General features: G+C 44.3%; 1 protein-coding gene across 1 annotated transcript in view; it reads left to right on the forward strand.

Moving 5' to 3' along the window:
- Window positions 1–224: 224 nt before the first annotated feature.
- The window catches only part of LOC8026853, a 65,817-nt gene continuing 38,275 nt past the window's right edge, over window positions 225–27,766 (forward strand). The window contains exons 1-6 of the mRNA XM_029980455.4: window positions 225–465; window positions 18,574–18,665; window positions 18,733–18,807; window positions 20,191–20,233; window positions 20,300–20,604; window positions 26,215–26,279. Coding sequence (XP_029836315.1) covers window positions 417–465; window positions 18,574–18,665; window positions 18,733–18,807; window positions 20,191–20,233; window positions 20,300–20,604; window positions 26,215–26,279 — 629 coding nt within the window. The 5' untranslated portion in view covers window positions 225–416. The remainder of the gene's footprint in view (window positions 466–18,573; window positions 18,666–18,732; window positions 18,808–20,190; window positions 20,234–20,299; window positions 20,605–26,214; window positions 26,280–27,766) is intronic.

The following is a 27,766-nucleotide window of genomic DNA, read 5'->3' on the forward strand; positions in this document are numbered from 1 at the left end:
AGATGGTATTTTAGCGGCAAGTTTTGAAATCACTGTTACGCTATTTAATTAAACTGCCTTAATTGTGTATACATTAATACATTGAAAATTAATAAAATATTACACAACGACTGCAAACGCGTCAAGGTGGTCAAACCCATCGCAACTCACAGGCATAGCTCATAGGCCTCATAGGTCAAACTTCAATGCACGACAACTTCTTTTTTCAAATCTGGCAACGCTGTACCACTTTCACTTTCGGCGGCACCACGGTGTGGCACCAGCATTCCCATTTTCGCATTTCAGCGATTTCTCTGGCGGTGTGGTGTTTGATTTGCATTGAAATGATGAAAAGACTTGTTTTAGGGCTGGCATAACAACTCAGCGTAATAGCCCGTTCTTTTTTTTTTTTTTTTTCATCGTAAAACTAGTTTGAAATGATTTCTAGGCGAAACGCCATCAGAATATTGGAGTTGGATGGAACAAGTGAGTATTGACAGCTTTTCCACGTCTCTCGCGAAGCTTATCTTGATGAGAAAAACGATTTATCGGTTGTGCGGTCCGAGTAGGTGGCTATTTTTGGTGTCTGCATACGAAATAAGAAGTGCATCGATTGTCACGGGAAGTTTTAAATATCCGAAGTTAGGGAGGCTTTTCCGAGCACGTGAAGACAAAAAAAAAAAAAAAAAAAAAGTCACGCCGACATGTTCAGACTGCCAACTGCTGCAGCGTATCAAACCCGCCATCCGGTCGCACTCGCACCGTCTCTAACCGCGGGTATAGGAGAAACCGCCACATATGTGACAGACACCAGTTTGGTGCTGTTCTGAGTTGCCCCGTTCGCGCTGTTTCCGGACACGTCTCCAAGTTCTTTTGTTTAGTTGCAGTCGGGCATCGTGTTTCCAGTAGATCCACGAGGTTTCGTATTAAACTAGTGGAAACGTGCCTTTTCTTTCATCTGTGCACTCCTGGCGCTTATTCGAATACAGGTAACCCGACAAAATAAGTTTAAAACAAAATGATCAGGTGTAGAACGACCGCAAACGTGTGGTTTGGCGTACTTTCGGAAACCGCCTTTGCATGTCGCGCTGCATTTTCTTTTCGAGTTTTCCCCATTTTCAACACCTCTAATTTGGGTGTGAACGAAGAATAACGTCGTCCTTGCTTCCTAACAGGCAGATACGGAGGCGCGGGGTGCTGATCTGTAAGAGCAAAACACCGGTGTTGGATGAGACCGAGCGGGTAGCGGCACTGCCCTGCATTGATGTCATATTCGATTGGGGTGCAATATTTTGCGCAAACTGCTTTCACAGTATTGCTTCCACGTAGTCCGATTGATCCTCGGAAGGCAATCACTTGCATTTATGATGCAGCTTGCAATATTATGAAGAATTAACATCTCCTGATAACAGCTGTGTGCTAAACTTTGTTCCTGTAACAAACCAGGTAGCATTAGAAAGAAATGTTTTGAGCCTAGAAAAGAAACGAGTTTCGTTGCTTCAATAATTTACCCATGACACGAACCATGAAGTGTCCATGATAATGTGGCACAAACAAACAAGAAAAATAACTTCGTACCAGGTGGGACCTGATCTTAGGGCAGTCTACTTAAAAATTACTGCTCCAGTTGTGCAGAGGGTCATCAATGTTTGCAGTGAGCAACTAGTGCTCTTTGGAACTTATATCCACCACATGCTGGCTAGAGCTTGTGTTGTTGGGTGGCATACATGATCTCTTTCACACGCAGAACAGAATCATACAGATGGGAGCGGTGAGCTTTTCATCACAGTTGTTTCTGAGCTCTGCCGATGCGCCTGGTCAGTGTTTAGGTGTTGGCACCACCCCCGAAATTTTACTTTGGTCTATATATATATATATATATATATTTATTTATTTATTTATTCTTAGATGGATAATGGAAGGTTGCTCTTAATGTATAACCGAGTGGGTTGAGGACCAGGTTCCAACTGATTCGGCCAGCATGCGCCGCGCGAGTCGATGACGATCACGGTGGTTGTGAATGAAGACGATGACGAAGTATGAACGTCAATCTTCTTAACATTTTCCCCCTCTATATGAAGGACGGCACATTGGCGTCATAGGGGTATCGCAGAGCTGCGGTTGGTGGGTAGTACTTTTTGAGTCTGGCGACGTGAACGGTGTCACGGTAACGATGGCGGTGGTCCACGGGAACCTCAAGAGCTTCTATGACGTAGTTCACTGGGGATGTTTGGGATATCACCCGATAAGGTCCGTCATTTTTATACAGGAGCTTTTCAGAGAGGCCTACTTGGCGTTGTGGGATCCAGAGCCACACTAAGTCTCCGGGATTAAATCTGTTTGGCTGATGACGAGAATCATATCAGCGCTTTTGTTCAGCCTGGGAGTTGATGGTTTGCAGACGCGCGATTTGCCGGCACTCTTCTGCATAGGAAGCCATTTCTGAAAGTGTCTGATTTTCAGTTGCGTCTGAACGGTATGGTAAGATTGTGTCCAGGGTAACAGAGGCTTCCCTGCCGAACAAGAGGAAAAATGGTGAAAAGTTGGTGGTGGCTTGGATGCTAGTATTGTAGGCGAAAGTTATGAATGGCAGAACCTTGTCCCAATTGGTTTGGTTGGCTTCGGTATACATGGCGAGCATGTCGAGAAGGGTTCTATTGAGTCTTTCAGTTAACCCGTTTGTCTGTGGATGATATGCAGTGGTTGTAGAATGAATGGTATTGCAAGCTGCGAGAAGTCCTTGAACTAGAGCAGAAAGAAATACGCGATCGCTGAGCAGTGTGTGTGGTGCGCCATGGCGGAGCAGTGTATTGGTTAGAAAGAAGGTTGCCACATCTTCTGCGGTCGCAGTTGGGAGGGCGGATGTCTCAGCATATCGGGTGAGATGGTCGATTGCAACTATAACCCAGCGATTTCCAGAAGATGAAGTGTGCAAAGGTACGATCAGGTCAATTCCAACTCGTTCGAAGGGTCGCAAGGGACAGGGTAAGTAAGGGCTGTAATAGTCCAGATGGCGCTTGCGTGGGACGCTTTCGTCTTTGGCACTCAGCGCATGCTTGTACGTAGCGCTGCACGCTGCGATAGAGTCCGGGCCAGAAGTATCGCTGGGAGATTCGAGTGTAGGTTTTTGCGAAGCCGGCATGGCCACATGTTGCGTCTGAATGCATGGAATTCAGTACTTCGCCGCGAAGGTGTTGGGGGATGTAAAGTAACCAACGTTGGCCATGAGGCAGGTAACTGCGTCGGTATACAAGACTGTCCCGTAGACAAAAATGCCGAACTTTTCTTGAAAACGTGCGATCCATAGATATTTGAGATCCGTTCAGGTGATTGATAATTTGAGTGATACTGGGATCTGACGCTTGATCGCGGGTCATATTTGTTAGGCTTAACGATTGAAGACAAAGAGGATCCTCATCAAATAAGGTGTTTGGTGACTCTTCGGGAAGAGGGCAACGGGATAAGCCGTCCGCGTCACCATGCTTCTTGCCGGACTTGTAGCAAACTGTGTAGTCGAACTCTTGGAGACATATATATATATATATATATATATTTTTTTTTTTTTATTGTGTGTGTGATTGCACCAGCACCTTGAAACACCCCCCGAAAATATTTTCTGGCTGCGCCACTGCGCCTGGTTACCATTGGTCTGCCCTAGCAATTAATGAATATTGTTGGTCAAGGATTGAAGTGGAACCATTTTTTAATTTGTGACAGCTCGGGTGGCTACCAAGGCATGCTGACACACCTTGAATACTTATTTCGTGGCCTAAAATTATAATGACTAAAAGAAAACTATGCTTTTGTGTTATGTTGCGGCTATTCCTAAACTGTTGGAGCATTTTCTCATGGCACATGTTTGTCCATTCTCCGTGGTGCTCGATGAACTTTGTCCTTCTGTTGCTTGAACATGCGTGCAAGTGTTGTGTGTTCCTGTTCCCAACTACTCGATGAATGTTTGCCTACAATCATTTGGATGCAACTAAATGCTTGGAAGAAAAAGCAAAGCATTGAATTGTGTGAATAGCAGCACATGTTGGCGAACTAATCAAGAACTTCTCCATTCTTTTTCTGTGCAGTAGCTGCTAGTGCATTTTTTTATTAGTTGAAAGCTTGAATAAGATTGCCCTTATTCTATTATTGTCACCTCTTGCCAGGGCTGGTGCTAGACAGTGCTGGGCACTGGGCAAAAAGTATGAAAGAGATTGTGTCCATGTATGAAGAAGTATGCATAAAAGTTTCATAAGGTAGCAAAAGATGCCCACTAATTCAGTAGTAAAGCAGAATCAGGGATCTGCCGCCTATGTGATGCCCATATTTGGTGTGTTTCTGTAATTCATAAGTAAGGCTGTGCACCTTTAATGCCTGTAGTGGGGAAAATAGAAAAAATTAATGCCTTCAGTTCTTTAGTTTGTAACTCAAGAAATGCACACTTTAGGATTGGGGGGTTTTCAAATCAAAACCAAATATCTTCAGCACATATTTGGCATTATTTAGGCACAATTAACTATCATTAAGCGGGTTAATTTTGGGAACTTCTGGATGTGGCATCAAGCATTTCAAATTAAGTTGCTCTCTACAGTTCTTGATATGCAATTCCTTAATCCAAAGACAGATCCACCTTGTCCAAGATATTGAAAAAGTTTGGGGATGCGGCCAGAAGTATCCACTTGCTGAAATTTCAATGACTGTAGCCTTGGTAGACATCATAACCAAAAATGCTTGTTACAGGCTGCTCATATCCTGCATTATTAAAAAAAAAAAAAAAATGGCAACCTCTAATAATAATAATGGGTTTGTGAAAATCAATCATCTTGCTGCAATTCTGTTTGCTGCTCCGGAGTCTTTCTCAAAGTGGATAAGATGTAGGGACCAATAAAATGCTACAATGTATCTGAAAAAAAAAAAAGCTGTATAAATTGAAGGTCAGATGAAGGACCACACAAGCACAGCACTGACTTGCAACTGAATTCTTGCATGAAACAGCAAGTGAACGAGAGACGGGAAAGATTGAAACGAAAACAACCAACCCGATAAAAAGCCCTAGCAAGCTGATGCATCTCGGCCTGCTGGTGGTGTTTTGTTGGGTTGTTCCTGTCTCTTGTTCACTTGCTGTTACGTGCAGGAAATAAAATTTTCAGTTGCCAAGCAGTGCTGTGTTTGTGTGCTCCTTCATCTAACCTTCCATCTATTTGCAACATTTTTTTCACTTGAAGGGGCAATGCAACTATTTTTGTACTTTGCACAAATACCGCTTTGAACGGATCCCTGACGTTAATGACCTATGAAACACGCGTTTGTTTTTCACCTCATGCATATGCTGCCAATGTTGATCATAGCCACGCGCTGGGGTTGGCAAAGCACAGGACACACGCTGAGTTCCAGACATTGTTATGGCTCGGCTATTGTCGTCGTTGCAGCGATTGGACACGGGCCACTACTCGAATGCTTCTCGAGCTAGTAATTATGACGAGCCCAAATCGAGTGCCCACGCAATGCTCGGGTCCAATCTACAAAACGCATTGAAATATCGTCATTGGGGTGTACTGCGATCCCCACGTTACGTTGTCAAATTTTGCAAAGGAGAGATTGAATGAAATGAGGGGGGGGGGGGGGGATCGCCTTTGTCCTTGAAATTACACCGCTACAAAGGAGTTTCTGGCCCAGTGGCGTAGCGTCCGAGTGTCCTTGAGTCCCACTAGTGCCAGTAAGCTCGTGTAAAGTGAAAAACATTCCAATTGAATATCGTTGCAACGCATAATGTTTAAGAAAAGTGGTGAAGGAATTTTCTCCAAGCATGTATTTTGACTTTTGAGAAGCACACACTTCCAGAGAAATCAAAACAGGGTACCTTAATTGCCACATCCGCCCTTATGTCCCCAACCCCCAGCGGTGCTTCTGTTAGCATTTTGGCCACTGATCGCGCAGCTGTCGAGAAAGAGAGACATGTGCAAAAAGTGGAAGTCAAGGCATGCGCGAAGGGCAGAAGTCAAGGCCACGTCTCCGACATATGCGAGGCTGTGGCCCATTGGCGCTAACTGTGGTGGACTACACCCCACTTACTACCGCAACTGTCCCTTCTTTCAGCAAGAAAAAGATATTCTTGCCATTAAACTTGAGGAAAACCTCACATACATAGAAGCAAAGAAGCATTTCTTCTTTTTGTCAAAGGGAAGTTACACTGAGGCGGTGAGCAGGGGCCCTGCACTGCGCTCGGGAATCGAGGGCCGGCCAGGTCTCCCTCGAGATCATGGCGGCCGACCTCGGGGCCCCGGCTCCCCGGCAGGGGTAGCAACAGCTTCCTCCAACCCCTGGGTCCATTTGCTCGATGCCGGTTAACTCTAACCGTGGTTAAAAGTGAACCGCATTTCCCTACGAGAGGGAATTTTTGGTCACGTGACCGGCAGAGTAATGGCGGCAGGGAAACATAGCGGTGCGTCGGTGAGTAAGCGCCGCTCGCTTTGGAACTAATACGTCGTCATAGCTGCAGTATTGGGCGCGTTAGTCAGCAACGAATGGTGCAGGAGGCTTTCGCTCTGCCTTACCTCACTTAAATCGCAAAGCATGAGCAATGACCTCGCCACATTTTTTAGATAATCTTTCTATTCTGGTCATTCCTAAGCTTAAATGAATGTAATAATTGTTGGCATGGCAACGTCGTTGGAAAGTGGATTGCCTTGACTCAATCGGCCAGGTATTGATAGCACACAAAAGCAGATAGCGTCCCAACAGACCTTTTGCTAAATTTCCTAAGCACCAAGGTGCATTCTACGAGTGTAGTTACACGCGCTGCACGTGCTGGCGTCTGCAGTAGTAACTGTTCTAAAGCAAAAAGCCTAAAACAAAATTTGCCTTGCACGAGCGTTCGTCAAAGCCTTTTTATGATTATTTACTTTGAATATTTTATAAGGGAAGGCCAGTGTGCGCGGACTGTAGAATTACACCTCCAGCGTTCTCCTTGATGCTCGGGTAATTTACTCATAGGTCTATTTTCACTGGAGCCGAGTTACAGGTTTTTCAATTTATGATGCTGTTATATACAGTTTTTACATGCTGGACAACCATGCTGCTAGTGTATTGCCCACCTTTCACTGCTTACTTCTTCCTTATCGTTTTTAAAACTGAACTTCGTCGTTCTCTTTCGAACTTGGAAGGAAATTTCAATGAGGCTTGTCTTATAGCAAGTTCGTTTCACGGCACTCGTGTCCATGCGTGCCCACTCGCGGCGTAAAGCAAGTTCGTTTCGGCAGGCACTCCACGAGTGGTCGCATTCTCAGAGTTCGTTTCAGCGGCGGCACCCCATGCGTGCATGCACTCGCTGCACCGAGAAAATCGGGCGTGCGCCGAAATGCAATCCCGCCATGCCTCGCTCCGGCCAAGCCGGCGAGGAGCAGAGCAGACGACGGGGGTTCGTCTGACGATGTGTCGCGGAACCGAAAGGGAAAAAAACTAGATTTTCTGATAGAAATCGCGTCCCGCGGGCAACGGAATCAAACGCGAGCTTGAATTGTGAGCGTCTGCTATTTCACGAAAGAAGCAATTGACAACCTGTGCTTTATTTGGAGGTTTTAAGTCGTTCTGTTTCCATACAAACGCTGAAATATACCAGTGTGTAAAGAAATGCTCAGAATAAACGCATCAGTGGCCCCCGAGATGTTTATTGCTATCCGTGTGCGGGTGAAAAATTGAACATTTGTCGACAAAACTCCCCCAGCAGAAACCTCTCACTGGCCAATGAGCATCAGAGAAAGCTAAACCTAGTGACTTTACCCGAGGATTGGGCAGCATCATCATGTTTAACATTTACCTTCGTCAGCTAACTTGCCCCGTCGTATTTCGGTCGAGAAAGCTCTCGTTGTCAACGCCCTCACCAAGGCTAAAATCTGATCCACCTGTAATGACAATCGAAATCGAAAGTCCCACGAAAAGTTCTGCTGGATATTCCAACAGACTAGTTTTAAGCCGTACCATCATCAGTTTTCTTTAGTGTCAGCAGTTATAAAGAGATTGCAACCAGCTGCTGTGTAGACAGCTGGTTGCGGAAATTTACGCCGTCTGTAACTATCTCTAAAACAACCGAGTTGCTTGAAGTCATCGCAGATATAAACTACAGGTTCCAGCGACTAACTTTTGTAGATAAACGTTGGTAGCGACTGCACTCTTGCATTCCCACCGATCACTCCAAACAGAAAGGCGCTAGTTTCGGTTTGAGGTCGGTACCTTTTCTACAACATAGATGGCGGCAGTATCAGTCTTCTGCACTCGGTGCATTTGGCGAGTCCGTTTTAATCCAGTTCTCCGTGCAACCCGTGCAACACTCTGCGAGTGGGGATGCATTCTGGGAGAAAACTCGGAACGGTGCCAGTGCGTGTGAAACGAACTCGCTATTAAATTCAGACAGCCAAGCATTTAGAATTTTCCAAACAAGGGTGAATTTAGTTTTACCTTGCCCAATATCTGTACTTTACGTGACTTTATTTGTGGTAAAAAGGAATTCACTTGCACGACTGCTACCTCCTTCTATCTCATATTCTCTTTACGCTGATGTACAGTTCTCGTCTTCCTCTTGTAATTTTGCCAGCTGTGAGTGCTTGTTGCAGATAGTCTTAAGCAAACCTTTCAAGTGTGCTGAGGAGAACTGGCTTAGGTTCTCTGCATCCAAAGCAGTCTTTTTGCCTTTTTCTTTGCGTCGTGGGCTGTCATTAGATCCATCGCTGGAACTAAATGGAAACTGTGCACCTGTCAGGAAAGAGCACAGATTTCTTAATGTGACATTTGAAAAAAAAAAAAAAAAAAAAAACAACTCAATTTTATTTTACACCTGAAAGCTTTGAAAACTAGATGTCTTTTGTCTAGACATCTTTTGAAAGTTCTACCTCAAAAGTCATGGGTTGTGACAGAAAATGTATTCTACAATTGTACAATGTCCTTGTAAGATCTCGTCTTGACTATGGTGTGGTAGTGTATGGATCGGCCCAGCCATCTGCCCTGAGGATGTTGGACCCAGTTCACCATCTTGGGTTGAGACTAGCAATTAGTGCTTTCTGGACGTCCCCTGTCCCCAGTTTATATGTGGAATGTAATGATTGAGCTATCACTGAACAAACAACATACATATCTTAGCCTAACATATGCTTACAAGATTCTAGCTGACCCTCAACACCCGACTTACTCTTTACTTACAACGTCGAGGTTTTCTTGTCTCTTTGACAACTAGTAAGCATCGTGACACCATTAAGCTCCCGCTTTGAAGACCTTTGCACTTCGCTGCATCTTTCGCTGGACCAGGTCGGCCTCGTTCGGAAAGCCGACGACGGTATTCCTCCCTGGAAGACACTGCCAGGTACCTGCGACTGGTCATTCACGAAATTTAACAAACATGGTATTTCCCATGCTGCAAATCAGCGAGAGTTTTGTGAAGTACAAATCAAATATGGTGGTTATCTTCATGTTTATACAGATGGCACCAAGACTTCATCTTTTGTTGACTGGGCTGTGTATTCAGAATGCTTCTCTAAAGTTAAGCGACTTCATTCGTTTGCCAGCATTTTTCCTGCAAAACTCTATGCAGTATCAATGGCGATTGACTACTTCATTCATAAAAAAAATAATAAGGGCTGTTCTGTTGGTTGATTCCCAGAATGTGATTGTTGCATTTGCTCTCCTAACGATATTAATACATGCTTGTACAACAAATTCAGCATAAACTCGACACTGCTCTACACGACAGTCAAAGCATAAGATTTTGTTGGGTACCTAGTCACGTTGACATAAAAGGCAACCAGAAGGCCAACAGGCTTGCAGGGTCAGCCTTCTCCAATCGTCTTCCTGTGCAATAATATCAGGATATAAAGTCTTTAGTAAATTCGTCGCTTTTTCGTTGTTGGCAATCGGAATGTGACAGGGAGTGTGAAAACAAGCTCCACGTTACTAAGCCTGCTCTTGGAGCTTGGGAAAGCTCTTCATGCAAGAGTCGTCTTTATGAAACCTTGCTGTGCCGTCTGAGAATTGGGCCTTCTATAAGTACCTACTTTTGGGAAAAAATCCACCACTTTGTGATCAGTGTGGTGATACTCTTGCTATTTTACATATCTTGTGGTCCTGTCCTGATCTAGAGCCAAAGTGTCGCGTTCATTTTCCTGAATTTTTTTGACAACAGGATCCCATTTCATTTGGCCCTCCTGCTGAGGGAGAATCCCATAGTCCCTTTTAGCAGAGTAAAGAACTTTCTTACTAGCATTGGCCTTTTACAGCAACTATAGTTTTACCAAGTTCTAGGTTGCACTTTTGTGAAACCCTTACCAAAGTATGTTGATCGTTACTTTTGTTTGGTGCAGATGGCCTCGTTTATACAAAAGTATGCATTTAGTTAGAAATTTTTTTTTTTTTTTAATTTTGACAGAAATAATGGAGAAAATGCAGGCGAACTGGTGAACTTTCAACATCTTGAGCACTCACAGTACGGGTTTGTTTCTAATCGAGGCACGCCATCCCTGCTGGTCGTGTTCTCAGATTCTTTGCATTCGTCGTTTGACAACCACTCTTGTGTCTGTGCACTTTTTCTTGATGTTGCAAAAAGCACTTGATTCAGTGAACCATGACATTTTATTAGATAAGCTGTTTCAACTTGGGTTCAGGGGTCCTTTTGCTTGTTTGCTTAGAAATTTTTTGTGCGCACGTTTTCAACTCGTATCTGTTGGAGAAGTTCAGAGCATTAAGGCCAAACTTGGCTCTAGAGTCCCACAAGGTTCCGTGTTATCCCCTCTTTTATTTAATGTATATGTTAACCTTTCTCAAGTGGTTACGTGTAACATATTGCAATATGCAGATGACACTCTGCTTTTTTATTGTCATACTGATATCGAACATGCTATCTTGGACCTGCAGAAAAATGCCATTACTGTCATGAATTGGTTTAGAAATAACAGAATAAGTGTAAACGCCTCTAAAACAAAGCTGGTATGTTTCCGCAGCCCGTGGAAAAAAGTCAAATTGTTTCCGCCTTTGTTTTTGCAAAACTCCAATTCTGTATCATGTTGCTGCAACCCTGTTCAATATGTCTCTCTTGTCAAGTATCTAGGAATATACTTTGATTCTGACCTGTCTTGGACTATGCGCCTCTCTTTTGTGTCGAAACGACTAAGTGTATCTTGTCAGCTCTATAACCTGAAAGTGTTCCTTCCATTTGCAAGTAGAAAAATGCTCATGCACTCTTTGGTGTAGTGTCCTTAGGTACAGTGCAGAGTTGGGCAGAAATACTCAAAAATGTATTTGGAAATACAAATACTGGGATACATTGAAATAGTAGCTAAAATACTGATACTAAAATATATCTGTAAAAATGTATCGCGATACATATCGAAAATACATATTAAATAAAGACAAAAAGTATTTGAAAATACAAATACAGAAATACTGATACTGCGATACATTTTTCAAATTTGTTTGAGATGCCAACTGAGATGAAGCTTGAAGTTTGAAGTGGAAGTTTTTGATCCCGAAATTACTTTTCCTTACGCTTGGCCCTTTGCCTTGAGGGTAGTGGTTTTGGACGACAAAAAGTCTTCAATGGGCTCAAAAAAAAAAAAAAAAAAAAACGTTCTATCAATGACAGACCATGGTCCCTTCGCTGGCTTTCTGTCTGTCTGACGAGGGATGCGAAAATACTTCGACCTCTAAATCAATTCAATGTCACCATAAATCCCATCAAAACGTCACCACGCCCCTGTCCAATAAGGACGCCCCTGTCAACATTGATCACGTGACGTCACGGTAGAATGAACTGGTATTCTTTATGTATAGGTGTGGCCTTGAACATGAAACTTTACCACGCTGCTGTATGAAAGTACAATACGTATTTTCGTTGTAGGTTACCTCGTTGAAGATCGTGCAGGCAGTGTCGTTTGGAATTTTTGAGAATAGTGGACCACCTAAAGAATCCTGGAACACGTCTTATCTTCTGTTATGGTTGAAAAAACAATACGGTGGCATCCCTGTTGTGAAGGTTCTTCTTGCCGACCCTCTGCCACTGACGCATGAATTGCAGTCGTCAAATCTCGCCTAGCATCATCCACGCAAAGACATCGTGGACTGCGACCTAACATTGCCGGCACAGGTGCGAGCTCCAAGAAACAGCGCGCTCGAGACAAGTCGCAAGTGTACGAAGTCTGGGTCGGCACCGCGAGGCCACGTCTGTCCTCCTTCCTGGGTTTTGGATCACCAAAGCAGCGGGTCACGTTCACGTCGACTGATGACGTACCCTTGACCCTTTCAATATTACGGGCGCAGCCGCAGACGCATTCAATTCTGTGTTGAACTTCACTGCGTGAGTCATGCGACTATTTCAAGTCAACCACTACCAGGCTCATGCTGCAACGGACTGTGACTCAGCTTTGCCACTGGGTGTACTGTGTACGCTAAAGCAAGAGAGACTGTTAGCAGTGGGATTGGATGTCAGAACACAATGACTCAAGAAATCCCTACCTAAGGACCTGCGACAGAGGATGCTCTGACTCCTCCGCTGGCACGCCACCTGGTTCGAATCCCCAACTACGCAACATTTCTCAGAAGAGAGAACAGGACGCATAGTAAAATAGTTTTGAGAATCGAAAGGAACCTTCGTCAGCATAGTCATAATGCCCCAGCAACACCTTGAACCTAATGCCCTCAAAAGCAAAAAAAAAAAAAAAAAAAGGGTTTGGACCTGTTTTTGTTTTTTCGGAGAAGGGGGGGGGGGTGACTAATCCTCAAGAAATGTAACGAAATACATTTCATCCTAATTGTATCGCGATACAAAGAAACTTTCCAAATGTATTTCGATACAGGAATACAGATACTGGTGAAAAAAATGTATCGCGATACAGAAATACAGATACGAAATGTATTTCTGAAATAGTATCGCAATACATTTGTATCGCGATACTGCCCAACCCTGGTACGGTGTTACTCTATTTTTTTACTGCTCTCGACAATGGCATGCCAGAATTGATAGCATTCTGAGGGGAATGTTAAAAAGTGTTGCTTACGGTTCAACACCTTCTTCAAATGATAACTTTAGTTTACTCAAATTGCCTTGTTTCTACTTGTTGTTTATTCAGACGGTCGTTTTTCGTCACTTTTGGTGCAGTGAATTTAAAACTGAGAGGGTGGCCCCACATACGTTTAGGAACACTACTCGCTATGAAATTCCTCGTATTTATGCTCATTATGGAGAAAGCATTGGGTCATTCTATGTACCAAAGATTTTTAATGAACTACCAGACTACTTATTCTTAACTAATTCTAACCATGGGCTCAAAAAGAATCTGAAAAAGTTATTTCACGATACCACCAAGTGATAGATCTACAGTTGATATTTCGTGAGTGTTTTCTACTTGGTTTTATCCTGTTGTGACCTGCAGTTTCTGTAAGGGTCGGGCTCTACTGCCAGGTCATGCCACACAAGCCTCCCTTGGCTTAGGAAGACCTGCATATGTATTTGTCTATTCCTATGAATAAAAATTTATTATTATTATTATTATTACTCGAGACTAGGATCAAAAAGTGGACATCATACACATACACCTGCGTGTTTAGTCCACTTTTTGTTTCTAGTCTCTGATGCTCAAGATATTTAACTTCCATGTAACTTTTTCCACTTTTTATCTTTAGAGGCTAACAGGTGATCATTTACTATGCCAAGTGTTGATGTTGGTGAGACTAATTTGAAAGGCAATTTGGTTGTTTAGCTGAACAGTTCCCTAATATTGCAAACAGTCGTCTTAAAGCATGCCCTCATTGTTGACATTTCCTCTTGGCATCAGTTTCAGCCGGCTTAAAGGAGCTGTGCAGCAATATTTGCGACTCGAGCTGTCTATTGGTGACTCCAGCGAAATCGATGCTGTGTAGCGGCAAGCAATGCCGTGTAGTGGTAGCGGCAAGCGAGAAGTTTAAGAGAAGAGGTTGTTTCGATTCTGTTGTCTGCTATGGCTGCTTGGTTCTCAGGCAGCATGAAACAAACATTGTTTCCAGTAAATATTTTTATGCTTCCGCTGTTGCATTCCTACGTACTGACTAGAAGAAGGTTTCTGCCATCAAAAAATTGCTTTGCTTTCATATGTAACACCAATTTTACGCTGCAGTGCAAAAAATTTATGGTGGTCCACGTGCTGAATGATGAAAACTACCTCCTTTTGTCCACCATTTTGCCTGCCCTGGCCTATAGCTTGCTTGAGTCGCGAATAGGTGGCACCACTAGTTTTTCAAAATGGCAGATATAGTGAAAGTCGGAGATGCATGATAGTATATCAGTTGCTGAGCCTGTCTGGTGCGCTGGCTTTACTGAGCGACACATTATTCCTGCATCTACGAGGAAGCTGGGCAGGTCAACTTTTTCTCCCCCCAAAAAAAAAAAAAAAGGTGTCTCGTAATATTTACGCCATGAGACATTGTCACTTTCAGGAGCGAAACCGAAGCTTCTATTTTGGAGTTAATGTCTCGCTATATACATTAATTTCAGTTTTACTGCTAATTCAAGACAGCGTAATTATTGAGCTAGAAAGGTTTTATTTGGGGCATGTTTATTTTTATGTTCATGTTTAGGGACATGGGCCTAAATTTCAAAATGTTATGAAAAAATTCATTTTTCAATTTTGAAGTTTTTGGTTTTAGAAACTAAATATACACCCTTACACTAAATTTCATAACCATGCGCCAAATAGTTACGCTGATATAGTATATTTTCAACACACTGTGAGGCAGTAACAAAGTAAAGGAGTTTAATGTTTGAATGCATTTTTCTCAGTTCTGCTTTTTGCTGCAAATTTCATACAAAGGAATCTTTTGTTCAAAGGTAAAAATATTCTGATACCACAATCAAGATGTTTCTGAACTGAAATTTACTGGGGAATCGGGCTATCTACTTTATTTTGTTTTACATTAAAGCCCTCATTGAGAAAATACTTTTCAAAAATTGACATAGGACCGATATGCATGTCATATTTTGAGGTAATCACTCTTCCTGAAATATTTACATTTGAGTTATAAAAACTACATAGCCCAAAGTCCCGCTTTGCCCGCTTTATATTCAAGCAGTTAAATGATGCTTAATAGCTTCATTTGCATATAATAGATTTCTTAACGAAGAGTGACACATCTTTTTATGTGGGTAGATTAAATTGTCCTAGAGAGCTGAAAGTTTGCACATGACACCTTCATCTGAAGTTAAATCTCCTATGCAAATTTCATTCCGATCACATGAGCAGTTAAGAAGTTCAACCTCTAGCCAGTGTCCCCCCTTAAGCACTAACAGATTTTTTTAATTTTTTTTTACTTTAGTGTTGGTTTTCTCACAGGGTTTTTCATACACCCAAGAGGCAACATGGGATGTTGTTTTAGAGCGCAGCATTTAGGTGCCCATTTCCGGCTTGAGTGGTGTCGCCGTCGGCGTAACCACGCGTTGCATTATGGGATGTTTCCCATAACGATGTCACATGTGACGTGACAAGGGTCGCAGCTTGAAAAATACCTACCCGCTTGCATGTCTCTTTGCTGCAGCATTTTTTGTTGGCCTTGGAAAACCGGTGAAACAGTAAGATTTAATCCCACACAGGCTGCAGCACTACATTGGTACTGTGAATAGTGTTGTTTGCCATCAGAAATGACTGTTTGTGAGCCATGATCACGAGCTGTTCTGCCGTGCCTGCTGAGCAGGAGGACCAGGGGTGCTCTGTGCTAGAACACTCCTATTCCTGCTGCTAGAGGGTGAGCAACGAGCTGGAGACGCAGACGGGGTTGAAATGTTTCTTGGCTTTTCAACCTTGTCTGCATATAAAACCTGAAGTATAAAATAAGTGAAAAAAATTTGATTGATGTGAAGCCAATATATGAGCATAGCAGGACTCTGAAATGTGCACCCTATGACAATCGCCAAAATCTCAGGATCTGCTTTCGGTCATTCGAAAGTTAACAACTCGAGAATACATTTTTTTTCTTCTTCAAAACCTTTTCCGATTTTGTTTTAATGAAGATTTTGCCTACAACATATCTTTTTTCCAGAATTTTTTGAAGACCCAACATTTTTTCTTGCACGATTTGAGGTGAATTCACCCGAATGCATTTACACTCCAGTTGTTATGCAGCTTTTGTGAGAGGCATGGACTCGAACGCACAGGTTCAGGTTTATGTGCTCTTTTGGCACATGTTTTTGTACAAAACTTAGCACGGTGCTGTGCCTGTGCATCCGGACCTTTGATGGCACTCTGCACGCAGCCTGTGCGAGTGTTCTCAAAGGGGAACTGTTGTATTCCGTAGTAGTGGTGAGCATACAAAGAAAGCACAAAACACATTGGGGTGGTCGCTCTTGCACAGTCGGAACATGTGTCTAAGTTTGTTGTTTGGTGGGAGCTCTCATGCAAATGATAAGTAGTTACACAGTCTCGTAGATGCACAGAAAACACTATTTACAATCAGATCTTCCAATTGGCTTGCTTTTCTCCACACATATATGCTTCCAACCACATTTGGTGGCTGCCTGCATCCCTTGATCCCTCTGACTTTTCACATTCCTTGTGCACCAAAAATAAAAGCAGCGAAAACATGGTCCTAATCGAAAACAGACCAATTTGTCTGTTCCCGTCGCTCTCTGATTGGCTCAAGTGCGCGCATTGAGGGAAAAATTGGGTCCAGAGACGATGTCCCCCGCTGGTAGTCCTCTTCGACGCATTACTTTTTTCAACACATGAACAAGCAAAAAATGCACCCCTCGACGTGCGTTTTCCCTCTGTGTGATTGCGTCGTAACGTTTGATGGTGCACAGCTATTTGTAAACACCAGTGATGTGATTGCTGCTCCAATTGTGCGAAACTGTGCCAATGGGCTAACCCTGCTACATCCTGCTACATTTTGCCAAAATATGGGTAATCTGTGCCAAGTCTGCGCCAAAGGACCAATTTTGGTCGCCTTTGAAAACCGAAACTAAACTGAGTACCGTAATCGAGCACACATGAGTTAGGTGGCGCAAGCGGCCGCCCAACACAAAGTACGCTGCATCAATCGTTCATCTGGTCTTGCATGGTTTTTCCCGCCGTCTCTCGTCTCGCGTCTTTTTAAAATTTTTTCAATAATAGACGTGGGCGTGTGCAGACACTCCGATGCTAGCGTGCGGGTACCAGCCATGCCGTCATGCTGTGAAACGAAACCATGTTTTTGCGCGGCGGGAGTTACTTTATGAGCTGAAGCACTCGCTCCTGGCAGCAACGGCCGTGGAAAAACTATTTGGTCCCTGCCTGCCTGTCACCGTGGTCGTGCGACGTCGGGTGTTGCCGTCCCCACGTCGCTGCAGAAATGGCGCTTTCTAAACTGAAATAAAAGGACTGTCGCATGTTCATCAACATTCCTGTTCTTGTTTAATACGCTACCACAAAAATCCCTTTAGCTCGAAGACTGCTGTGTCGAAGTATTGATTACCTAGGTTTCTCTCTGTAGGCTTTCTTTCGAGACAGACCCCGGTATGTGAAAAATCTGCCACGAAAGAAAGTTGGTGAAGAGAAATAAGCTAAAGCAAAGAAGGCAATGTCTGCACGCTGAACCCGCACAGTGTGCTTGTTTGTCTCGAGTTCAGTTGTTGCATAAAGCGCTCAAGAACTTTTTGACCCTGGCTCGCGATGTCTTGCATCAATGCGCTCAGGTTCTTTTTTTCTGTGTGTTTAGCTTGTACCTTGCCTGCCGGCCTGGCAAGCACGTGCCGATGGACTGTTTTTGCCGTATGCTGGACAGTTACATTTTGCGTACAATTTTGGAAACCAGTTGGCGACAAAGCGGAGTGGCATGGTTTTGATCAAACAGCCATCTTCGCTCGCGCGACAATTTCGCATTGCACGTCAGTAGTTACGTGTTTCATCAGTTGGAGAGTGCTTCCATTTATTTATTACTAACAACCTAATGCTGTGATTTTTACTACTAAGCTGGTCATTTTCAAAGAAATTTTAATATGTGCAGTTTGGTTTTTATTTACCTATAGCGGGTACATATATATGTATCATTTAACTGAAGCATTGCAAAATGTGTCATGTCATTGGCATTTCAGTTACATGTTAAAAGGCTCCCAGGTGGTCTAACTTCAAACTATAATTGGTTTATTGTGGCGAGCAATGTGTCCTTGGTTTGTCCACCACTTGAAATTAAAATTTTATTTTTCTAAGAATATCTGCTCCAAAAGCCACTTTTGCTGCTCCGACACACTGTTTTAGCTGCTCTAAAAGCCACTTTTGCTGCTCTAAAACACTGTTTTGGCTGCTCCAAAGGCCGCTTTTGCTGCTCTAAAACACTGTTTTCGCTGCCCCAAAATGTGCTCCAAAACGGCTTAAGCCAATCACATCACTGAAACACCTTTAGATGGTTTTTTGAAAAGGTCTCAGATAATTGACAGTTCATTGGAGTTTTCGTAAGGTGGAGTTTAGGCCAAGGAACCCTGCTAAAAGTGGTTCGTATTACATAAAGCAAAAAGATGTGAACGGCATTTTAAGGCAATTTTATGTAGCTCAATTTTTTATTGTTAAACCAGTTTGAGTTATAGATTTTTTTTTTCTTTCTTTTTGCCTTTTCCTTTTTTAACAGATCCATCACTGGATGACATCAAATTGAACTACCAAGAGTTGGCCTTGCAGTGGCACCCATCCAAGCATCGTGCTAACAAACCAACTATACAGGTATGTTGCTTTGGTACCTTAGTGCCACATGAGACCTCAGACTTGGCACTTCTCTTTGTCTTTTCAGAAGTTCGAGGAGCTCTCGCGGTCATACCTAGTACTCACAGAAGGACGAGAATCTATGGACACGATACTGAGTCCAGTAAGTTTTTTTTGGGGGGGCTAGGGGTGCTAGTTAGCTGCTTGGGTCCCGTATCGCTGTTAGACCTTTCATGTCCACAGGCAAAAGTTTTGCCCATAACCATCGTCGTAAAATTTATTTATGGATTGAGAAATATTTTGGCCTCAAATGCATCCCGTAGTATCCCGAGTCATCGCCCATCCCAGAGTCATCGCCCACCCTCTTTTTGGACGAATATCGACTTCCCAAAAAACGCCGAGTGATTGCCCACCCGTACAAATACCCCAACGCGAACTCTGCGATCACTCATCCTACCTGAATGATGCGGCCGCAGACCTTGCGGTTGGAGGACGTCCGTGACGAACTAAAACGAAGGAGGGAAAGACACTTCACTTTGTTTGCGCATTTCCTCCCCGATTTGCGTGACCCCGAAGTCTGAGTAGATGTGTGCAACAGGAAAATGATGGAGATAACAAATATAAACTTGTTTTGATTACAAAATAGTTTGTTCGGACAGAAAAAAAAGTCGGAAATATAGTACAAGCAGTAATCCATTCATGGATCGCGAGGTGAGCGAACACCTGATATCCTTGAATGTAACCACAAAGTGATATCCTTGAATGTAACCACAAACCTAATGTCACGAGAACTGATACTGCAGATTGCGGACGCAGCAGATTCACATTTTATGGTGCAACATACACGCGGGAGCAACTCGAGTGTTACAGGAGCCAATATCACGTGAGCAGCTTGTGGACAAAAACGGGGAAACCCGCTATGAACTTGCTTGTCAGACATGTTGGTACAGCAGATTGCGCGGTTGATGAGATTCCCGTTGGACATCGCGTGACATCCGAAGGGAATCGGGGGGGGGGGGGGCGGGCGGTCGGGCGGGCGGGCGGGCGGGCGATGATGTTTCAGAATTTTTATGTTAAAGATATTTGGCCAGAAAAACGGGATAGGCAATCTCTTGGGGGTGCGCATTCTCTCGGAACTTTACAGCATAAAGGGCATTACATTAGGGGGGATAATAATATACAAATAAAGAAAAAAGCAGAAAACACAGAACAAAGGTAAAATATATTCAGGAGAGCTCAGCAAACTTAAAAAGTGATAACAAATGCCATTAACAAGGAAAATAAACCTGTAAACTTCAATGAAAAACAATCTGATGCACAGTGGAGGATTGCAGACTGAGTTAGGTATGGTTTGAGGAAGCAAATATTTATTACATGCGTGGAGAAAAAGAAATATGTTTGACGATATAGGAGTTGTTCATGGTTGTCAAACAAGCAGAAAGGAGGAAACCGCCCATAAATGTCTTCTTTCTCTCCTAGAAGGATTTAAAGCTCATCCCCATTACTGGCTGTTTGAATTCTAAGGAGAGCCGCGCTTACTTTCTAGGCCAAGATGTGCGAGGTCTTCATCAAAGCTTTTGACCTGGAAGGTGAGTACCCTGGAGGTGTGGTCACGGTCACATGAACACTCTAATGGCCTCCTTGTTTTCGGGCAGACTGGTACAATGCAAACCCGTTAGAATGCTCATGCTCCAACACCTGCAACGACAATGTTGGCCAGGGGCGGGACACGGGGTGCCAAACCTCCAACTCAGCTGTAGCAGCCAGCCAGACCTCTCCTGTTAGAAACAACAAGGGCAAGAGCACGGCGGCCGTCCAGACCCTCCCTGTGGAAAACAGTAATGTGTGCAAGACCACGAATCACAACGAGGGTGCCACTGCTCCCGGCAGCCACACGGGAGCACTTCCCAAGAAGCCGCAAACCCCAAAGAAGCTCTCCAAGAAGGCTGCTAAGAAGCAAGTAAGGGCTTGTGAACTGGTAGTGTGCAGTTTGTCAGTCCTGACTGCAGGAACCAGGTATATATGAAGGACGGACTCCTGTTGTTGATGGGCTTCTGTGTCAAGCAGATAGAACTCAGTTCTATCTGCTTGACACACAAGCCCATCTGTTTGAAATCACTGAGGAGCTGGTAGAGGCTCTAGGGGATTTAAGTACACGTGTAATGACAGTGTGCATAGTGATAGGGTACAGTCACACATATCTTGGTAAGAAGCAGGGTGGAGAATACAAATCAAAATTATATAAATCATGATTTAAGTTGTGATTTAAATCATACCAGTTTTACTACGATGATTTAAATGATGTGTTTCCCGTAAAAATAATTTCGAAAGTAGTTTTTCTTAATTGTTTGTCTATCATTTGATGCTTTCTATGTGTATTTAATTTGCATGTAAATGAAAGAATTATCAAGCGAGAAAGATTATTATCATGCTGAACACAAGCAAAAAGCATTGCTCTTCCGAGCAAATTGGATCATGAAGGTTTCTTTCTACCTTCCACTTCGTTCATCAGTTACAAGCAAATCAAAACGTGAAGGAAACAAAAACTAGCAAGGTAATGTCTTGTTGCAAGAAATTAAATTGCAGAAAAAATCACAAAGGATTTTTAGCTAAATAGAAAAATCCAGCTGGTTTTGTTCTACTGAAAGGTTTTTAATTAAAATGTCCTTTAAATTTACAGTAATTCTGTCTTCTGCATTGTTATCAGTGATCGTATGGATTGGTCAATCAAATCTGCCATGTTTAAAAACACATGTAGTGATAAGGAGTCAGTAATTTTTGGCTACAGTGATTTAAGTCACATAAACCTACCGTAAAATACCGGTCAAGAGCCCACTCAAAATTTAGAAATAATCGCGAAAGATTGGGGGATGGGCGCTTGTCCGGTCATCAATTTCACATACAAATGTATTCTGCGTATTTCCTTGGATCTTACAAATTTGGGAATGGGCGCTTAATGTGTACTGGGCGGATGCCCGGTATTCTACGGTAAGTTATTTAATTTTTTGAATTTGGGATGTTCAGCTTCCTGGCTCTCACTTGAGGCCCCTCAATTGCTGAAGTTTTGCTGAACAGGGGAGAAACCTAGCCTCCGTATGGTCTTTTTGACACATATTGAGAGACGAGCTGTGTAGTGTCTTGCTTTTTAGATGCCGCTGGTGTGGAACCTTTGTCATACGATGGGAGAGCATTCCCTAAGGACAAACTGACCTACCAGGGTACGCTCTCGCCATTACATGAGCCGACCGGGAGAACTAGACTGTCAGTGCCTTCAGCGTTTAAAGTGACTGCATCTATACACCCCGTGCAGTGCGACCGGCGTGCCGCCGCGAGGCCGTTACTGAAGGTAGGCAGTGAGAACCCCAGCTAAACTGAGCAGGGGTTCTAGCTAAAGCTAGAACCCCTGCGAAGGTGCTAGTAGGCACCTTCGCAGAAGGTGCCTACTACACCTTAGGTGTTAGGTGCTTGGTGAGTGGCGTCATTGCGGACCCCAGCCACGTGGGTCACCATACCCGCACGCAGGGGGACTTGCTTTAGTAGGTGCTTGGTGAGTGGTGTCAGTATGAACCCTGAGCCGTGTGGGTTCGCCCACCCACGTCTGGCTGTGCATCGCTTAACCCCGGGGAAAGGGGGATCCTGGTGGTTGAGCTGAGCCTAAGATATATTGGACCCTTCAACCCCCCCTCCCCGGGCGAGACAATATACCACTTTGGCCCCTGCTTCTTGTAGACTGGTGTCCTGGCTTGGCCCGACCAGGATGATTCAGTCAGTCACCTTTTCTACCCTCGTCTTCCTTCTTTCACTTTTCCTTCCACCTCCCTCTTTTCTTCTACACTCTCTTCTTTCCTTTTTCACCTTCTTCGGCAGCAAGGGCCAACCTTGAGTGGAAACAGGTCCTGTCCCTGCAACCACACTTGCAGGGGTGGAACGGCTGTGCCATTTGCGCCATGTTGCGTAAACTGTACCACAGCCAATACCTTGTGCCATTATGCGCCAAATCGCAAAACGTGCGCCCAAAAAATTGTATTTTGTCTTGGTTTCGGTTTTTATCGACTTGATTGGCAACAATGAGCGTGTTTAGCTTTGTCGGCCTTGCAATCCTTTGTTCTGTTTATTCTTCTTGTGTCTCCCGAGTCGGAAGCGCACGAAAAAACTCGGGGGTCGGATTCCAAGCGCTACACAACCTGCGACTGGATTGTTATTCTTCAAGTATAAGCGGTTAAGCAAGTTGGCCGAGGTGAGGTCGAGTCGTTAAGCGTCAGATTGCCTGAGGCTCTGAGGCCCGGGATCCGGACGTCAGCCAGTTGAAAACAAATAAGCAAAAGATTCCTTTTAGTACTTCATCGTTAGAAGTTGGAACCACATTCTCGCAACCCAGGTGAAAATTTCTAACTGGGATCCAACCTGTCCCAGTTCAACTAGTTTAAGGAACAATTCCCAGTTGCAACTGGTCCCAGTTGGGTCCCAGTTAAACTAGGACCAGTTGGGTTCCAGTTGCAACTGGTCCCAGTTGGATCCCAGTTAGACTGGGACCAGTTTGGTCCCAGTTGGATGCCAGTTGCAGCTGGTTGCACTATAACGCTAGATTATGCTTCTGGGTCCCGTTGTGGTTCCCATTGGAACCACAAGCAGTTGTGTTTTGGAGCTCCCCAAATGGCATATACCAATTGGTATTTTTGCAACTGGAACCTCAGTGATACACACGTGACAAAATGTGCATACAGCGTGCAATGCATGACGAGTGTCAAAATGTTACTGTCGACGAAACGTATATCCATGAAAAGTTGTCCACAGCAAATGCACAAAATAGAACTGGAAAACGCATTGAGTACTTCACAGATTCCAATTAGAAACTGGTTTATTTTGTACTATCGGTACAATGGTAAACTACATATCTCATCAGCCTTCTCAGGTTTTTTTTTTTTTGTTTGCTTCTTTAAAAGGCCTTGGTACCTATTTGCATAACATTAGTCTCGTATTACTAACGATTGCACTTTTACACTCAACGAAAACATACTTTCTATCAGCACTAAAAAAGAAGGAACAGAGGGATCGGAGATAAAAATAGTTTCCACTTGCACAACTTCTGGGACCCGGGCGCACATGTAAACTAACATTAAAAACAAGCTCGACTACTAAAAAAACGCTGTTCAAGAAAAAAAAAAAAAAAAAAAAACCTTGTTATGTGTTGTTGAAGATGAGCTGTCGCCAGTCTGTTTCGGTCGGCGGCCCGATGCCTGGAAATCGAACGATCTAACCCGATGGAGGCGGCACTGGCGATGGCCACAAACAAAGGTGGTCGGTCTCGGCCACCAGTTTTTCACCTTGTAACCGCCTGGTCATAATCCGGACATCCCGCAAATGCCTGTAGATTCGCGAAGGCATCCGGCGCAGCTGCCCGACTGTCAGAAGGCATCGCAAAGTTACACGAGAGGTTCCGCTAAGGCTGGCCAGGCAGGCGGGAAGATCGGCGCCATGTAGATTTTGCAGCCGCATCATGATGGTAATCAGCTCCTCGGCTCTTGAAAAGGCATGCAAACGGCCGCGAAACGTACCGTGCGCCTTACTCGCACATTCATGAAGACTTCCAAGAACTTTTTGGTGATGGTTAGGGTAGTTTCCTGCTGAAAGACTCGGCTACAGCTGGCACGCCAGTGGCGGGAAGATGGCAGCCATGTTGAATCGGCCGTCACTTCACGACAGAAACGTGCACCTCAAAGCTTGAAAAGCTATATGCACGATGGAAAAACTTGTCGTATGCGTTTCTTGGAACAGTTATAAAGCACTTCAGGAACTTTGCAGCGAGGAGGCAGATGTTTCCCGGCCAAAGACGTGGAACTCGCGGGGTTAATGGTAGACAACAGACACCTTTAGATTGATGAACTACAGGGTGATACAAGGAGACGCCAGGCTCTTTAAATCGACCGGAAAATTCGGTTTCTTAACCTATCGCACTACGACTTTGTGCAGCGTTGCCCACAGATGGTGCATTTTTTTTGCAAAATTGGCAAAGAGGGAACTTACCTGAGGAAAAAGTAAAGAAAGAAAAAGGCTTAGCTCCTATGGAAACGAGGCTTTGTAGTCGCATGTGCTTTTTATGCTTCTTTCGATGCGAGCTGCGCTGCTTTCCCCCGGTGCTGCGCTTTTGTAGAACTTCCGCCGGGTCCTCAAGGATGGGGTTCACGCCGAGTTTCAAGAATCTGATTTGTCGAACAACTTCAATCAAGCATGAAATATCACCCACGGTACAGTGTACTAGAACCACGCTTACTTTATGGCAGCCTGCCGCCATTGCGCTGTCCGCCATATTACTATGATGGCTAGAGATAATATAACTCTACCAAAAAGATGGCCGACCGTGACCGCATTCCCGTCCATAGGCGGAGCTCGTCAAACGTGATCCAGCAAACAGACATAGAGATCAGTGGTCCCCTTAAAGTTCCCACATGGAGTGTATAGCCGACATCTACGCCACCATTTTCCAAAACACACTCAAAGTTGCAGACATGCACTACATGCTGCTACTGGACTCTGCTGCATGGTGAAAGTGAGGCTTAGCAGTTCGACCGTGTAAACAATGTTAGCAAGATTGGAGGACTGACTGTGTCATTTGTTGTAACTCAAGTAGTTGAAATGCCTTCCGTCTAAACGAGCAAACAAAATGCCTTCGAATCGCTATAAAGTATTAAAAACGAGCTGATAAGTTTTCTTATTGGGAGTATTTAATTTCTTGAAAGATTGTTTGCCTCCTACTATGATCAACGAGGGCAGAGAGATTTCCTAAAGCAGAAGACAGCGGAACTTCCAAATTAGGGAGAATCTAAGGGCTGTGGCGCTATTAGCCCTGCCTTTAATTCCTGAAATCATTTTCTTATGCCAAGAGTGTATTAGACAGCATGTCCATTTTTCATCAAACATTTAAATCTACACTTCTTAAGCATGCTGGAACTGCATTTTACTATGAGCCCGAATGTCTGTTAACTTCGGCACAGTGTGCACCAGTAATTTGTTACTCTGTGGTCAAGAACTAAAATAATAATTCTACAGTACAGTGAAACCCGTTTATAACGAACGGCACGGGGCGCTATGATTCGTTCAATATATCAAGTCGTTTGATATAGCAGTAACCGTGTACAACAGACTTCCGTGATAAGTTTGTTATACAGTCTCCAACCGTTTTTTCGGACGCCGATAATTCTGACTTGTCCTATATTTCGGACCTAAAGGAGGAACCATGACCTACCAGTTTCCATCCTGTGCTACTTTAGCACAGGATGCAATCTGGTATTCCTTTTATATTAAATGAGCCAAATAAAAAATTTTGTGCGAAAATAAATGTGTTTTCAGTGGAAAAATCTCCACAAACGCATGGTCGTGCGCCCAGAAAACTTCTCACTTAACGAGTTAAGGTAGCTACGAGCTCCTTGTATTGTGATAGTAGCCAATAATTATTTTCTGCATCTTTTTTAACTAGCTGTTTAATCATCCTCATGAAAGGAGGTTGGGGGCGGTGTCACTGTTTCAAAGTTAAGGGTATTTCGTTCATTTTGTGCAACATGTCTTTTTACAGCGCCGCAAACAGAGACAAAAGCAGCAGAATGCTGGGCATGAAGACAAAGACGACGACAAGAAGGGGTGAGTGCTCCCTCCCATATGGCGCGTTCACACTGGAAGCGGATCCGCGCATTCTCGACCGCAAAGCAGCTGGGGTCGAGCGGTTGGAGAGCGCTTTTGCCAACAGCATCGGGACCGCTTTACCCCAATCACTTTTACGAACCAATCGCAATGCGACGCTGATGTGACGTTGGTGGCTTTCGAAACAAGATGGCATCTGTCACTGGTGAGGCGTCCAAGGCGCTGTGCTCCTAGCATTACAGCAGACATATCAATGACAAAACGTGATGTTCACGCCTGTCACTTGTCACCTGTCACTCGGGCCCCATGCCCCCTCACACTGGATATGTGCCTGCCTCGAGTGTGTGCGTTCAGCCAAAGTACAGCGCAAGGCATGGTGTGCATCCAAAAGTCTGAGCATTCAGAAAACTCCGAGTTCTCATTCTGTTAGTGACTACTTCAGAACAACTTCCTCCAAAATTCCTGAAATTGGTATAATGTGCTTGGGCTTGCTTTTATTTCTGCTGGCACATCATTCAAAATTCTGAGAAGAAAATTAATGTGAACTCCAAACACTCTAGAATTTTTTCTGCGGCCCATGTTTTGCCACTGGTTCGTCATCAAAATAATTATTGGCATACATATTTATTGGGGTTTTTTTGGTATACAGTCTAGCCCGTTTATAACGAAGTCGGCGGGAATTGAAAATCACTTCGCTATATCCACTATTTCGTTATGTCCAAACTAAAGAAAAAAAAAAAAAAAATTCACCTGGGGGAACGTGTTTATTCCTTCTGCAAGAAGCCATCTAGGGTTCCCTGCACGCTGTTCGCGAGCGAGCGTTTAACGATCGCGGCCTCAAACTTGTCAAACTGCAGATCAAAGCTCGGATCGGAACCTCCGAAGTACATTCGAAGCACGTCAACCGCAGCAACGGCTGCTCTCGAGGTCACTGGCTGCGAAATGCGACCGTCGTCACAATCGTCGTCGGAGGCAGTGTCATCGGCACTTTCGTCCACGACACTCTTGGCAAGGTCCTCGGTGGACACGTCCTCCGTAGCGACGATGTCGTCGTCGGCAAAGGCAAAGTCTATGTGATCCACGCCGGGAGGCACGAGGTCGACCTTGCTTGCCGTTTCCCAGAGCCGCCCCAAGCATGTCGCTGCTGCGTCACCATCAGCGGCTGCTGCTCCGTTTCCGGCAGGACTCTCGTCAGCACTGCTGCTCCTCGAAAAGCCACCTTTCTGGAAGCAGTGGAGGATGGTCTGTGGCTTAATGTCCCTCCAGGCTCCGCTCGCAAAGAATATGGCCTTCTCCAATGGGACCTTCAGGCTGGCTGGGTCAACGGCGGTGCGGATGTCAATCAGCAGGCGCTTGATCGCTCGGCGCCGGTAGAGGACTTTGAAGTTTGCAATGACCCCTTGGTCCATCGGCTGTAGCTTTGCGGTCGTGTTCGGGGGCAGGAACAGCACCTCGACAGCACTCAGATGAGCATTCACGTGATGAGC

The sequence above is a fragment of the Ixodes scapularis genome, unplaced genomic scaffold (genome assembly GCF_016920785.2).
Source record: "Ixodes scapularis isolate PalLabHiFi unplaced genomic scaffold, ASM1692078v2 PGA_scaffold9__187_contigs__length_104089568, whole genome shotgun sequence".
Classification (NCBI taxonomy): domain Eukaryota; kingdom Metazoa; phylum Arthropoda; class Arachnida; order Ixodida; family Ixodidae; genus Ixodes; species Ixodes scapularis.